Here is a 14,436-nt window from a genome sequence, read left to right as displayed (position 1 = left end):
AGAAATTCATAAAAAGTTCAATAGTGTTAGTGTAGAGTTGTGTCTAACTTAATTTTATTGTTACTTTTCATCCTTGCCCACAACAGTTAAAGAATGCACTGTGATTCAATTTGATTTAAAATGAATTTGAACCACGTTATTATTAATCTATTGTGAGGTTAATCTCACTCATTTTCCTTTTCGAATAGATAATATCGTTTATTCAAAAAAAAAATTGAGAAACTAAGTCAATAATCTTATTTAATTAAATTAAGTGTGATGCCTTTTTTTCATTCATAATTTGTGTCCGCGTCAATTAATAAATAAATTTGGTTCATGTGCTCTTGCTCAGTAGATGTGGTGCCCTCCACTAAGTTAGTTGTATTTTCTTTACTTATAAGTGCGCTGTCTCGAATCAACTTTTACGAATAACAAAATTAATACTTAAAGTAGTTAGTCGTAATTGTTCATGGTTTAGTTTAACTCCTTGTAAAAATTATCTCACTCATAAATTCAAGACATAATTTAATCAAATTTCTTCCTGAAATCCTTGGCTGACGTGGTTGGATCATAGTGTTGTAATTTGGAAAAGGATCCTCGCCGGATCCTTTTGTTGGGGATTCTAGGGATTTTCTGATCATGACCGTACATCGTGTGATCAGTTTTCGTTATGTATTATTTATATTTAATTTTAAATTTTAAAATAATTTTTAACCACATAATGTATGATAAACGATCACGATCGCGGGATTCTAGGGTTCACATGAAAATGATTCGGCGAGGATCCTTTTCCTTGTAATTTGTACATACGGTCCGAGATCTGCACACTCTAGAAAGCCCCTTGATGGCTTCAACCGATATTAAATGTTATTCGTCAGGGCAGTTTAGTAAACCTGGAAAATCATAAAACCAGGAACCAAAAATTCGATTCAGCTCTTCGAACGAACGTTCATTTTTCTCCCGAGGAAGTAAGAAGGTACCAGAATTTATTTATATTTCCTGCTCCTTTTCGTATTTCTTACTTTTAATTTGATTTTTTCGCTCAAATTTTCCCAGAAAACGCAGGAAAATGAAGGAAAAGGAAATTTTCCGATCCTTTAACCTACTTACTGTTTAATTGACCGTTTCAGGTTGGTTAGGGTTTTAATGCGCTATTGATCCATGGCTGTACTGGATAATTGTGCTTATTGTGCGTTTTTAATTAGCAGTGGATTAATTTCTGAGAAATTGAAATGAATTTTTTCCCCTTTTTTTTCATTTTTAGGTTTTTAGGTTATTGTATATGTATATTTCGTTATCGTTAATGCAGGTTTGATGGCCTAGAATCTGATTGTTTTGGGTTTGTTTTGCTTAATGTTGAGAAATTAACGACGATTTCGAATTTTGTTTCAGAGAATTTGATTCAATTGAGGAGTTGCTGGTTGTTGTGGTGCTTGTGCGGAGATCAGCTGCTTAGCAAAATGAAGTAATTCAATCTGTCTCCTGTTGAATTTTTTATACTTTTCGGGTTTGGTTTGTGTTAAACGCTTAGAAATGTTGCATTAAGTCATGCTTTAGAAGATGGTTTCGGTTTTGTAGAAAGGTGCATACTTTCTGTTTGTTATCAGATGCTTGAAGTTTATAGGTATACTGATTTTAGATTTTTCTTATTGAGTGGCAGAGGCCGAGTTAGATGGGACGAGGATAATATAGGAGAAATTGAAGCAAATAAACCTGTGAGACAGAAAATTACTGAGCCGAAGACACCATACCACCCCATGATGACGGATGATGAGGATGGTATGTTGGTTTCTATCTTACTTTTCTTTTTGTGCAGGCATGTCAACTGGATATGCATGAACACCGAAGTGTTTATCTTTATCGTATTTTTCTTATAAACTTCATGTGGTAATCTTTGGTTGTAGGTTTTCAACGCTTGTTTCCTGAAAGAAAAAAAAATGTGTTTATCTTACATGTGGAAACTTATCATTTTTTATGACTTTATAATCTTTCCAGGATCTCTGTCTCCTATACGAGGGGGTGGTACCTTCGACGATTGTGTTGGTGATGCAGATCATGCAGAAGCAATACGAACTGCTTTGTGTGATGTGGCATCATCAAGTAGAAAGAACGCGCTACAATCTACTGGCTGGACATCATCTGAAGATGAGGCAGAAGCTATGGAACAAGATGATGAAGGTCTTCATTCATCTCCTTTTACCTTTTCTCCTTAAGTTAACCCTTTCAATCGCCATTCGTTACACTTCTCACTATATTTCATTCCAGTCGGCTGAGTTAGTTTTATATTTTAGTCATCCACTGCTTGTTGATTAGAATATTTATACAACTGGATTGATACATGGATATGATTGAAGTTGCATCAGATGACATTACTTCATGTAAGACACATGAGATTAGATCTCAATGAACATATTTAGAGGTTATTATTGCCTCTAAACTTGCCGTCATTATATTCTGTTAATGGTCGGAACTTTTGTTTCCGATATTGCTTAATCCTCATCTAGTTCTCATTTTCCCCATGCCCAGTTCAAAAAGTCCGGCATATTTTCAAATTCTTCTACCCCTCAGTTACATTTATACAATTCATCAACAATTTCTTTACTGACATGTGGTTGTCTGTTCTGCGTTTTTGCTGTCGGACTTTGCCAGATTCTGAGAAAAGCAAGAGTTTTAGGGAGCTCAGAAGAGCCCATTATGATGAATTCCAGAAAGTAAAAGAACTCAGGCGGAAAGGTTCTTTGCTCGACGATGAAGAAGAGGACGAGGTCGTTAACATGGATAAGGAGAAGAAATCTGGCTCCTCTTCGTTAACTGCCGGTGTCAAAGAAATAGATATCGATGAAGATGGTACCGCATCAACCAAAACCTCTTCCGGACCTCCGGCGACCGGAGCTTAGAAGATCAAGCCAAAGCTAAGACTTCCTTTGATCATTTCACTGACATTTGGATTACAGTTTTTGGTTCCTTGTATGCTCATCTGATTGCAATTTGTATCTTTCTATTGTGTTTTTGGTATGTAAATAGTTCAATTTTATTTCCTTATCAAAACAATGTCTGAGAACGAGAGATATTTTTGTTTAATGCTGACGTGTCACTGATTGGCAACATCTCACTCACATATATAGCTCACACTCATCGCTGCTCTCTTATGATTCATTGAGACTCTGAGCAATGGCTTCAGAGCTTGCTTCACAAATATGCAGCCACTTAGCCTCCATCTTCACCAAACCAACCCACCCCCACCCACCGGTCCTCGACCTATTGGTCACCGAGCTCTCTTCCACAGCGGCACGAAAAGGCCGCGTCTTTCTTTATGGGGTGGGCCGAGAGGGCCTAATGTTGAAGGCGCTATGTATGCGCCTTGCCCACTTAGGCCTCTCGGCCCACATGGTATTCGACATGAACACTCCCCCGATCGCAGCTGCGGATCTACTCATAGCCTCAGCCGGCCCAGGTGGATTTTCTACTGTGGATGCAATTTGCTCCGTCGCCCGATCGAACGGCGGTCGAGTCCTGCTGCTGACGGCGCAGCCGGAGACTGGATCGTGTGCGAGGCACGCTAGCGTGGTTGGTTATGTGCCAGCGCAGACCATGGCGGATGATGGTGGGGATGTGATGAAATCTCGGCCGTTGCTTCCAATGGGGAGCGTGTACGAGGGGGCTTTGTTTGTGTTGTTTGAGATGGTGGTGTATAAGTTGAGTGAGGTTTTGGGTCAGAGCCCTGAGGATGCCATACGAGCCCGCCACGCCAATCTAGAATGACCGCGATTACCTGTTGAATGTGGGCCCACCATAGATCGTGAGATTGGAGAGATTTTTTATTGTGACCGACATATGGGATAATACATCACGTGTTAATATATAAATTATGGGATATGTGTGTTAAAAAGTTAATAACTTAAGAAATAAAATTTCTCATCACTTACATAAAAACACGTGATGTATCACTCGTATTTCTGTCACAATTAAAAATTTCTCTTGAGATTGTTAGTCACGTGCTCCACTTTCTATGCCTCCTCGACTGCGCAAAAGCTTTCGTACTCGCGTTACCCGCCCGGTCGACCCTTTGTTTTCCGTGTTGGATATTTGTTGGATAGTTATTTAGGCACTTTTGTTTTTGAAAATCTAGATGTTGTTGTGCACTTGCGGTAGGGTTAGATTGGTATTGTTGTGGTTTTAGAAAAAAAATAATTTGTATCATGTTGCGAGAAGAAATAGTTGTAAAATAAAGCAGCTGTGTGTTTCGTAAACATTTTTTTATTGTAAAAGAGCTTTTAACAAAATATAAATAAAAAAACAATGTTTGAATGTTCGATAAACTTTTATATAAAATTGAAGTGTCTTCCCTAGCCTATACTGTCCATTTTTTATTTTGGTTTTTAGAATTTTAAATCATTTAAAGAATTAATTATTTTGTGTAATCCACATGTTACCATTTGATTGGATTTGTGGGTCTGACATGTGTGCCAAATCTAAATGGAAAGGTGAAATTGATTTGCAATAGTAAAATGTAAATGACAACATTGATTGAATTTGAAAATGAGAGATTAAAATGATAAGTTTGATCAACCTCATAGACCATTGATGATAAACACCCACAAAAACTAGACATTTTTATACCAAAACTTACGCACAAATATTACCTTCATTCATTCATCTTTCGAGTATTCCATAAAATTATCTTTTAGACGATTATTCTTTCCATGCATTAATTGAATGGAGTTTTAACGAAACACCTTCAATATTGTTCATTTTTAACGAAAAATCATAGTTTTATCTTTTTCTAGTACTATTCAGTATACCTTTACTTGTCATTTTTCATCAAAACTAAAGTTTTTTTGAATTTTTCGTTAGTTTTCCTTTAATGGAATGGCAGTCGACTGATTAATATACTAAATATCTTGCTAAAGATTGATTGAGAGAGAATGAAATGTATTTGTGTGTCTTTTCGGTTTTGAAAGAGTAGATTGTCGTTACAAACCCACTAGCTATTTCTTTTCTTTTTTAAATATATATAAAATATCTTAGCAAAGAAATATATCCTTCGGATCTCCACACAAAAAATCTAAAATTTGCTACGATTAATATCTTGGGGAGGTCCAATGAGTTGGGATATTTGCAAAGTGATAAATTCTGGTGAGCCAAACACATGTCGGTCGACGACAGCTAGTGCCATCCTCCCACAAACTCTTCCAAACTCCCTTCCAAAACCTCCAATTTGAAAAAATATATATAGCCAACCTGTATCATACCAAGCAACCCCTTCATAATTTTCAACCATCCATTAGCCGGGGGCTATAACCTAGCTACTTCCTCTCCAAACCACCGTAGGTGCCGGCGGAATTAAGATCGGAACTAGTGAGAATGGAGTTGTCCCCGGTTAACATGTCGTGGACGAACGAGAAGCACGTCAAGTTTTTGAACAGCATGGAGGAATCCTTCGTGCGTGCCATGCTTGAGAAGAAGAAGAATAACAAGGATCACCGTCATCCTCCTCGTCTCGACCGCTACTTGCCGGACACCTCCGACTCAACCCTGGATCTCAAAACCAGCAGCAGAATCACCAAAAACCGTAACTCCTTACAAGGTAATTAATTAAATGTTGTTATATTATTAATTAGTTAGGTCTGATCCGTTTTTATTGTACGCATTTTCCTCGTGGGTGTATTTGAAGAAGAACAGCACGATTAATTTAGGGTGTAGTCAAACTAAGATTTTAAAAGATTTAAAAAGATTTAAAAAGTGATAGATTTGATACGATTTAGGAGGATTTAAGACTCTTGCAAAATTTACATGGATTTTAAAGAATTTGAATAGATTTAGTTTATAGATTTTGATGGATTGGAGTGGATTTTCATATAATTTTTTTATTTCAAAAAAAAAAGAAAAGAAAAATATTTCCCCTTGCCCTATTGTACCCAATAGCCACTTTATCCCCTCTCTTTTCAGGTTCCCTTTCACACAACTACAAATTTATTTCTTTCTCAATTGATAAATTAACATAACTTTGGTGAGCTTTTGAACACTACACCACCAACAACCATCACCACCATAAAAAAACCTAGCTCAAATTGTGTTCAATACTATGAAATGCTTACAAAAAGAGATTCTACCAAAGTATATGGTGGTTACCTATATATGGCTGGGGTTGGTAGACATTTGAAGGTTGCCCAGATAGAAAATGATTTGAAATCCTAGGGGGTGAGGTTGGATTCTTTTTAGTCTTGATTATATGTATTTCTTACTCTCAAATTCCACAAAATCCACAACTTATTGAAATCTTTCAAAATCTTAATTTTTTTAATACACTTAGATTTGGATGAATTTTAAAATCCTTTAAAATCTTTTAATTGACTACACCTAGATTTGAATGGATTATAATCCTTTAAAATCTTTTAATTGACTACACTAGAATTTTAAAATCTTTTAAAATCCCCTCAAATCTGAGTTTGAATACACTGTCTTTAGTATGAATTATTCAAATTTTTCTATGCCTTGTGCTTAACGTCTAAAATGTGTTAATATGTCACTTAGTACTACAATTTAATGATATTCCTTTTTATTTATAAGTGAGAGATATTAGATTCAATTCTCGCCAGAGATTCGTTAACAAAAATTATAAATAATATCGTTTGTTAGAAAAAATTGCGTCTAAACAGCTCCTAGAAAACCTAGTATACATAAGTACTGATCAATATACCCTGGGATATTTTGAGGTGTGGTGTTAGGTTGTTAGCAATGTTTAAATATCGATATAGGTAGAATATCGACATGAAAATTTAATAAAAAATATCAATATCGGTTTCCTTTAAAGGAAATTATGAAAACAGACAATGAGTGGGTATATCAACTCATTCAGATTAAGAAAAAATTAGAGAAAATTTTCTCAAAAAAATTAAAAAAATAAAAGTTCGAAATCTGCCATGGATCCCAGGATTTTTTTTTCAGTAAATAGGTAAATATAGTTGATATTATTGATTTTCCATATCTTGCCGATATAGGGTGAAGTTTGCATTTCACCCCATTTTCATATTTTCGTATTGATGATTGATTTTTTGAATATTTTAATGAAAATATCTACAATTTCATAGATATTTTAAACATTGAGTACTATTTAGTAGTTATGTGATTTATTTTAAGGAAAACTAATGAAAAGTCCAAAAAAACTTCTCTTTTAACTAAAAACTTTTTTTAAATGTATAATGGATAGTGTCAGTTAAAGGTAAAAATATGATTTTTCATTAAAAGTGAACAGTACCGAAAGTGTTTTGTTAAAACTCGCCTTATTTTATTGTATTAATTTTCATTTAGTACCTTTTTCCTAGTGGTAATAAAATGTACTTACTGTGTTATTGATATTTGGTCTAGGTGGCAGAATGGGCGGTAGATGTGAAAAAAGATCGAGGACGGTATCATCTCAGCCTTCCAATGCATCACAAGATCAGGTTGGCAATTAACCCTATAACACAAAAGTTTAACTGATAAATACCATTTGCTTAATATTTTCTTAATTAATTGCGTGTCCCCACCGCAGGTGGTCCCACAGATTGAAATCAGAACGGCTGGTGATAAAGATGAGATGGAGCAACAAAATGTTAATGTACCAGATCAGCTGGCACTAGCTGCACCAATCAACTGATCAGATCAACCGTCCATCCATGGCTATGATTAGATCTTGCTAACGTTACTTAGCATTAATAACTATTTCTAGGGTTTTCTTTTATTTGGCGGGTAAATGATAGCGATGTTTTAATTGATTTTTCAACGGAAGAAGAGAAAAAGGACAATAAGAAACGGATGAAGAAATAGTACCAAATCTTGATCTTTAATTCCGGGAAAAATCTTATCTTTTGGGATAGAGCTTGATGAATTTGACTTGGGACAGATATTTTTATCAATGGATGTGATTGTGTGGATTGATCACAAAATTATTGAAGGGACATTACATAATTCATATCCCTTTTTGTGTAGTTACAATCCAGATGTTTTATGAATCATGAATATTAATTATTTTTTTCTTAAAAAATGGGATCAGCGGGTGGTTTTGTCACGGAAATTCACTCTTTTGAAGTTGGAGAAAACTCACAAAGGCATTTCAACCTTCCCTATCCACCATCGTGTGATTCACCAGCGTCAGGAATCGAACGACCCACCCTAGGTTGGTTCGACCTTAAGAAAGATGAGGTTCTACAATAAGACCAATTGGCAAAATGAGACTTGCTTATAAGCATATACAAAGTTTCTCCTCTCATTAATATAAGAATCATTCTAAACATGACTCAAATACTGAAGAATATATTTGTGACTGTGGTCGAATAAGTGACTTGGTCCACCCACTTACCACCTCTAGGCTAACCCTGTGGGCTATTATAATTGGATTGTCATTTAAAAGAATGCTATCCCCCTTCTACAAGCCCAAAGGTAAGGAGCCCAATTACCACAAAACCAAAGTATGACCTTGACAACAACATAGAGTACACAAGGAGCAACAACGGGAAGAGATCCTCTTCACATCTATTTTGTAAGGATCTTAAAGATTTTCATATTCTAGTCATTTATTCAATATTATGGGATTAGTTTTCATCAAATACTATTTGTGTTTAATTTTAAATAAAAAAATCAAATAATTTATGATTGTACAATACACGATAAATGAATAAGATGTGGAGATCCTAAAGTGGATCCGGATGGGATCCAATTCCAACAAGAACAAGCATGTAGAGGATCCCAGTTCACTTCAACAACCTCAGAAGAAGTTTAGAAGCCAATCAATCTTAAGATCTCAAACTCCCACATTCTCTCTCTCTCTCTCTCTCTCTCTAACGCCCAAGCATTTGTCCCAACTCCACAGCACTCTCTGGTCTTTCAAAACCCAAACCAACACGTAAACAATGGTCCAATTCTTGATCACCTACAAGAATCTGATACTCCAAATCTTACTCTCCCTCACTCTCACCCTCCTCCTCACCTTTCTCAAAATCCCCGTCTTCTTTCTCCGCGGTCTCCACACCTACATCCACCCCGACAACGTCCAAAGCGGTGTCCGCGCCGCCATCCGCCGCCCCGACGGCCCCGATTCCGCTCCTGGGCAGCCCTCCAAATCCAACCCCGAGCTCAGGAAGCGGTCAAAGTCAAAATCCAACCCCGAGTTCGATGAAAACAATGCTCAGATCTTCCGCCTCAAGCTCGACGAGGCCCACCTCCAAACCCGCCTATATTTCAATGAGTATTCCAATGCCTTCACTTTCTCTTTCGTTGCAATTTCATGTCTTTTGCTTCAGTTGTTGTACTTGAATAACGAATCGGACGATAAAAATTCTGGGTTTTTAGTTAATGGGGTTTTTGTTCCGGTTTTGTTGGGATTTGCCGGTGTTTCTAAGTTGTTGGTTTTGCTTGGTAAAATTGCGTATGAGAAATCCGCTTCGAGGCGGTCCGAGAAGCAATTGAGTGTGATTTTGGGGGCTGTGGGGTTGGTTTTAGGCAATGTGATTTGCTTCACGTTTAGTCCTAAGTTTTTCGATTTCAATTTCGAGTCCATTGATGGGTTTGGGAAGATGTTTGTTGCTGTTTTGATGGGATGCTTTTCGGGTTTTCTATTTATTCCGGCAGTGAAGAGTGCGAGGTGTTTTTGGCTTGGAACTGATCAGATTAGGTCTGATTTGGTAATGCTGTCATGTGATTGGTTTGGCAGAGCTGTTCTGTATGTGAATCATATGATGATTGTGTTGACAGTTTTGTTGTGGATTAATCCCTTGGCTGGAATGTTCGTGAACAAGAACATCAATCGCAAGAGTGGAAGTGCAGATATGTTGTTTGGAAATATCGGATTTTCACCTTCGGATTTTGCTAAATTTAGGGTTTGGTGCTTGCTGGCTACGAGTATAGTACAGATTGTTGCTTTACGCCCGAACATACAAATGTATTTGAACGAGGCATTGCTGTCTTGGTATCAACGGTTGCATGCTAGCAGGGTTCCTGACTTGGATTTCAGTAGGGCTAAGGTGTTTTTGCACAATCACTACTTATGCCTTGTAGTTCTACAGTTCCTTGGACCGCCAGTTTTGTTGCTCCTCTTTCTTGGATTGTCTCAGATCGATGGTATCTCTCCGGAAAATTACCAATACATTTGTAGTCTAGCTCCTTGCTCTGCGTTTGTGAAAGAAGTGGCTCTCTTTATGGCTTGGTGGATCCTCTTTGTTTGGACGATTTACAGTTCAGCGACCATTTTTCTATATCGGCGCTGCATTTTGTACATGTCTTGACGACTTGGATCTGCTGATTCAACCTTCAAATTAATCCTTGAGTTGGACTTTTCACGAATTTTGAGTGAGAGTGTTGTGCTTTGTAACAGAATTTTGATTTACTTAACCTGTGCAATTCTGCCTCCTGGAGGGAAGGGGGAAGGGAGGATCGAACGCATTATCTGGTATATACTTTGGCCTCCTCTGTTTATTTTGTTGTTACATTGATTGACACTCATTTACTACATGTTAGGGTTCTGCTATTGTATTTTATTTTGTAAACGTCATAACTCGTGGCAAATTAGATTCAGTTTTGTGCGTATAACTGAGTCCCGTACAATTTTGATTAACTGGCTGAGCATGTCCCCAGAAATTGTTTGTGAATATGTTTACTTATACACGTTTTGTCCATCAAATGATCAACTGCAATTTGAACAAAACTTGGTAAAATCGAAGCGAATGCTAGGGAAGTTATATGTGTTTGATGAGTTGGTCTCTTGATGCAATGTTTGCGACGAATCCTATGAAACATGTCCGGCTTGTGCTTATTAGAGAACCATGTTTCATAGCCTTGTTGAGCAAGTATGGTTGTTATTATCTTGGAAGTATGTTGTAGCTGTAAATGCATTAAGATTCTATGTATCTTTTGGAAGTTTGCAGGAATGTGATGTTATGGAAAACCATATTAAAAACTAAAACCTGCACTCTCGTAGGGTAGATTTCCTCCCGGAACATTCTATATTGTGACGGAAATACTGTCATGATCAACTAGCCTAACCCTCATCTTGCATTGTGATAAGTTTCATAAGCATGGATCCAATATGGTGGCCAAGATGGAATGTTTGGATGTGAAAGATCCATCACGTTCGTTGCAGTAATGTTAGGGAGACCACATAATTATACCACGTGCTAATAATAAATCCACCAATCATATATCCCGTAGACGGTAAATATTTGTGTAAGATCGCGATTTTTGCACTCCATTTTTGTCATTTGCAGTCAAAATTAAATGCTTTACACTGTTTCTGCTGTCCCAAATGACTAGATTTTGTTTATCTTGCTGATCAAAACTATTCTAGAGTTGTTTTCTTGATGTTTCTAGTCCTCGTGTGTTATGATATGAGTCGAAGACATGATTTCATGCTGTGAACTGGGGATGCAAAATAGATTGATTGCCGCAAATGTTGAAATATGATGATGAGTATTGTACGAAAACCACAATTTGAATCACATACATTTATTGAAAAATAATAACTTACACAGCTTGAAAAATGATTTTTGCACATTTTTTTGGTAAATTTCCCCATCTTGTTCAAAGCCGACATTTGATTTTTCTTTGCTCTGTTCAATTTAAAGGTAGTTTAAAAGCAAAAATGCATGTGGAGGAAGAGAAAGGAGATGTAAAAACCATTTTTTTTTAAAGAATAATGTTATTCACACACTCATTCTTACATCTCACACACTCTTGTTGGCTATTGATATTCTGCAATTCAGTAGATTCAAAATGGCTTTTTCCTTAATCAAAGCATATCAGCTCGCCTTCTTGTTATCCAAAAGTCGGTTGAATCTGGTGGGCCCCTGCCCCATAACATCGAATGAAATAAGTGGACGGGTTCCCTTTCTACAACCCCTTTAATATTGTGTGTGTGTATGAGAAAGCAAAATGAGTGTGGATAACACTACCCTTTCTTAATACGTAATGTGACAAATGCGTAATGCATTTTCATTAGTAGGTTGCTCCACAATATTTATTTATCATTTGAAGAAGTTGGGGTTCCATTATAAAACTAATTGACAATATATGGACTAGCGTAATTATTTATAAGGAAAACTAACAAAAAGTCTAAAAAAACTTCCCTATTAACGAAAACCCATTTTTAAAGGTATAGTGAATAGTGACAGTTAAAGGTAAAAATGTGGTTTTTCGTTAAAAGTGAATAGTACTTAAAACTCCCTTATTTATAAGCTTATGCAATGTCTCTTCTCCCATCAATGTGAGATTCATTCTCAACACGTCTTCTCATGTGTGACGAATTTTCAAGCTTAACAAGTGGGCAACACAACGAGGTGACGTACAACATATGTGATCATTTAGCTTCGCACATTGGTCAACCTACTCTAATACTAAAAAAAATATTGAAATTTCATCATAAAACTAATTAGCAATGTAAGAAGTAATCCAACACGTCTTCTCATGTGTGACGAATTTTCAAGCTTAACAAGTGGGCAACACAACGAGGTGACGTACAACATATGTGATCATTTAGCTTCGCACATTGGTCAACCTACTCTAATACTAAAAAAAATATTGAAATTTCATCATAAAACTAATTAGCAATGTAAGAAGTAATCCAACACGTCTTCTCATGTGTGACGAATTTTCAAGCTTATCTCATGTGTGACGAATTTTCAAGCTTAACAACTGGGCAACACAACGAGGTGACGTACAACATATGTGATCATTTAGCTTCGCACATTGGTCAACCTACTCTAATACTAAAAAAAATATTGAAATTTCATCATAAAACTAATTAGCAATGTAAGAAGTAATCCAACACGTCTTCTCATGTGTAACGAATTTTCAAGCTTAACAAGTGGGCAACACAACGAGTTGACGTACAACATATGTGATCATTTAGCTTCGCACATTGGTCAACCTACTCTAATACTAAAAAAAATATTGAAATTTCATCATAAAACTAATTAGCAATGTAAGAAGTAATCCAACTATTTATAAATTCATATAAAATCTCCCCTTCCCTCAACAACTTATTTTCAACATCATTATCGTAACAAGATTGGACTAAAGAAAGAAACATTGACCGCACCAATTACCAAGGAAAAAGCATTTACATAAATTAATTAAATTAAAAAGTGGAGCGGCAGCCATAAGAGGAAGAAGATTGCAGTTTGGTTGCTTTGCTTCTTTACTCCACTTTTATCTTCTTTTTCCTCGCTTTTTTGCCCCACGCGTGACATATTCGACCAGACCATGTGACCGCACACACTCTCTCTCTCTCTCTTTACCTTTGTTAAGATTAAAGATCATTTCCAATCCAATGGTGACAAATGCACATCACCTAAATATAATTGAGAAAGTTGAAAAGATATGATTGAGAGATGTTTTTTGTGTTAGACATTTAAACCATTACCTGAAGTTATCAATGTTATTATTTTAAATTTTGGAGACATAAATTTATAATAGTACGTGACAATATGTCTATTTATATTATTTATTCAAATGGATCTAAAACCTGAATTTTTAAGTACAGATTGTGGTTAACATTTTATAGTACTTCTGATTTCGTTTGGTTTTGAAAAGTTTAACGAAGGGAGGTTATCCCGTCTTAAAATATGGCATACCGAAAGCTTCTTTGAAGATTTACAAAAAGAGTTTTAGCCCGTTTTTTCGATTTTTACGTATAGCTTACTAAGAGATATGAACAATGCTTGACTACTTAAGGATAAGTAGAAACTCCTACTCAAACTTCTTCATGTTCAAATCACATAGCTTTGTGTTTATGATCAGAATTGTTCATTTTATGAACCACTTTGTAAATATCATATGGACAAAAAATAAATTAAACATAAGGTTATTTAGTCAATCTATTATTGCAATTATTAGACGGTTTTACTTTTATTAATCCTATTTGTCTGTTTTTATACAATTCAATGACGAAACGATCTTAATTTTAATATTATTTTTTTACAAATATGAATAGTTCTGATCATAAATATAGTTCTATAAGAGCATCTGCAAAGAAGACTTCAAATTCAAAACATCAAATTTCAATTTGATGGCAGCCTTAACAATTTGACATATTGTCAGTATTTTTCTTCCACCCAACATGCCAAAATATATTGTTTCATTTATGTTTTCTTTTAAACAAAAATAACAAAAAGTTGGGATATTGATGGTTTAAAAATAATAAAAAATACTTAAATTTGCTAGCATTTAAGATAAGACAAGTGAAATGCCTTTGAAAATAGCAAAACTGACATAAAAGATACCTAAATATGCTAGCATTTAATCTCTGATGCCTTGAAGCAATGGTGTCAATTTTGACATCTCATTTTCCATGTTAACTTAGACCATCTCCAAAGGAAATCTTAAATCCTAAGTGAAATGCAATGTAATCAAATTTGAAGGTATGAGCAAACTCCAACCGATATGTCAATCTTATGTGGATTGACATATGAGTTTTCATATGTCAAA

The 14,436-nt window shown here is 35.7% G+C and overlaps 4 protein-coding genes across 7 annotated transcripts; all 4 read left to right on the top strand.

The window, feature by feature from the left end:
- Window positions 1-798: 798 nt before the first annotated feature.
- On the top strand, window positions 799-3,084 carry LOC126629006 (protein phosphatase inhibitor 2-like). Of its 4 annotated transcripts, none has more exons than XM_050298897.1 (6): window positions 858-955; window positions 1,036-1,109; window positions 1,372-1,444; window positions 1,634-1,758; window positions 1,975-2,157; window positions 2,629-3,084. In XM_050298897.1, exons 3-6 carry the CDS (start codon window positions 1,440-1,442, stop codon window positions 2,874-2,876), a joined length of 561 nt encoding a protein of 186 aa, XP_050154854.1. In that variant the 5' UTR covers window positions 858-955; window positions 1,036-1,109; window positions 1,372-1,439; the 3' UTR covers window positions 2,877-3,084. The 4 variants fall into 4 exon arrangements, with proteins under 4 accessions (XP_050154855.1, XP_050154853.1, XP_050154854.1 ...); XM_050298899.1 differs by having other exon boundaries at window positions 861-955; window positions 1,640-1,758; XM_050298898.1 differs by lacking the exon at window positions 1,036-1,109 and having other exon boundaries at window positions 799-955; window positions 1,640-1,758.
- Window positions 3,085-3,141: 57 nt separating this feature from the next.
- LOC126629005 (uncharacterized) lies at window positions 3,142-4,298 on the top strand. Its single transcript, XM_050298895.1, has one exon. The coding sequence runs from the start codon at window positions 3,151-3,153 to the stop codon at window positions 3,739-3,741; it is 591 nt and encodes a 196-aa protein (XP_050154852.1). The 5' UTR covers window positions 3,142-3,150; the 3' UTR covers window positions 3,742-4,298.
- A 761-nt stretch (window positions 4,299-5,059) lies between these two features.
- On the top strand, window positions 5,060-7,915 carry LOC126629010 (uncharacterized). Its single transcript, XM_050298903.1, has 3 exons — window positions 5,060-5,566; window positions 7,348-7,424; window positions 7,514-7,915. The coding sequence occupies exons 1-3, from the start codon at window positions 5,344-5,346 to the stop codon at window positions 7,616-7,618; spliced, it is 405 nt and encodes a 134-aa protein (XP_050154860.1). The 5' UTR covers window positions 5,060-5,343; the 3' UTR covers window positions 7,619-7,915.
- Window positions 7,916-8,715: 800 nt separating this feature from the next.
- On the top strand, window positions 8,716-10,545 carry LOC126628997 (uncharacterized). Its single transcript, XM_050298887.1, has one exon. It carries the CDS (start codon window positions 8,871-8,873, stop codon window positions 10,239-10,241), a length of 1,371 nt encoding a protein of 456 aa, XP_050154844.1. The 5' UTR covers window positions 8,716-8,870; the 3' UTR covers window positions 10,242-10,545.
- The last annotated feature ends 3,891 nt before the right edge of the window (window positions 10,546-14,436 follow it).

This window comes from Malus sylvestris, chromosome 7 (genome assembly GCF_916048215.2).
Source record: "Malus sylvestris chromosome 7, drMalSylv7.2, whole genome shotgun sequence".
Classification (NCBI taxonomy): Eukaryota; Viridiplantae; Streptophyta; class Magnoliopsida; order Rosales; family Rosaceae; genus Malus; species Malus sylvestris.
The sequence above is the reverse complement of the archived record's forward strand: the minus strand, read 5'-3'. Positions and strand labels throughout refer to the sequence as shown.

Excerpts from the sequence above, each read along its gene's own strand:
- LOC126629005 (XM_050298895.1), top strand. The coding sequence starts at position 3,151 with ATGGCTTCAGAGCTTGCTTCACAAATATGCAGCCACTTAGCCTCCATC.
- LOC126629010 (XM_050298903.1), top strand. The coding sequence starts at position 5,344 with ATGGAGTTGTCCCCGGTTAACATGTCGTGGACGAACGAGAAGCACGTC. Across the intron at positions 5,567-7,347 it reads AAACCGTAACTCCTTACAAG|GTGGCAGAATGGGCGGTAGA; the intron begins GTAATTAATTAA and ends TATTTGGTCTAG. Across the intron at positions 7,425-7,513 it reads CCAATGCATCACAAGATCAG|GTGGTCCCACAGATTGAAAT; the intron begins GTTGGCAATTAA and ends TCCCCACCGCAG.
- LOC126628997 (XM_050298887.1), top strand. The coding sequence starts at position 8,871 with ATGGTCCAATTCTTGATCACCTACAAGAATCTGATACTCCAAATCTTA.
- LOC126629006 (XM_050298896.1), top strand. Across the intron at positions 1,759-1,974 it reads GATGACGGATGATGAGGATG|GATCTCTGTCTCCTATACGA; the intron begins GTATGTTGGTTT and ends TAATCTTTCCAG. Across the intron at positions 2,158-2,628 it reads TATGGAACAAGATGATGAAG|ATTCTGAGAAAAGCAAGAGT; the intron begins GTCTTCATTCAT and ends GGACTTTGCCAG.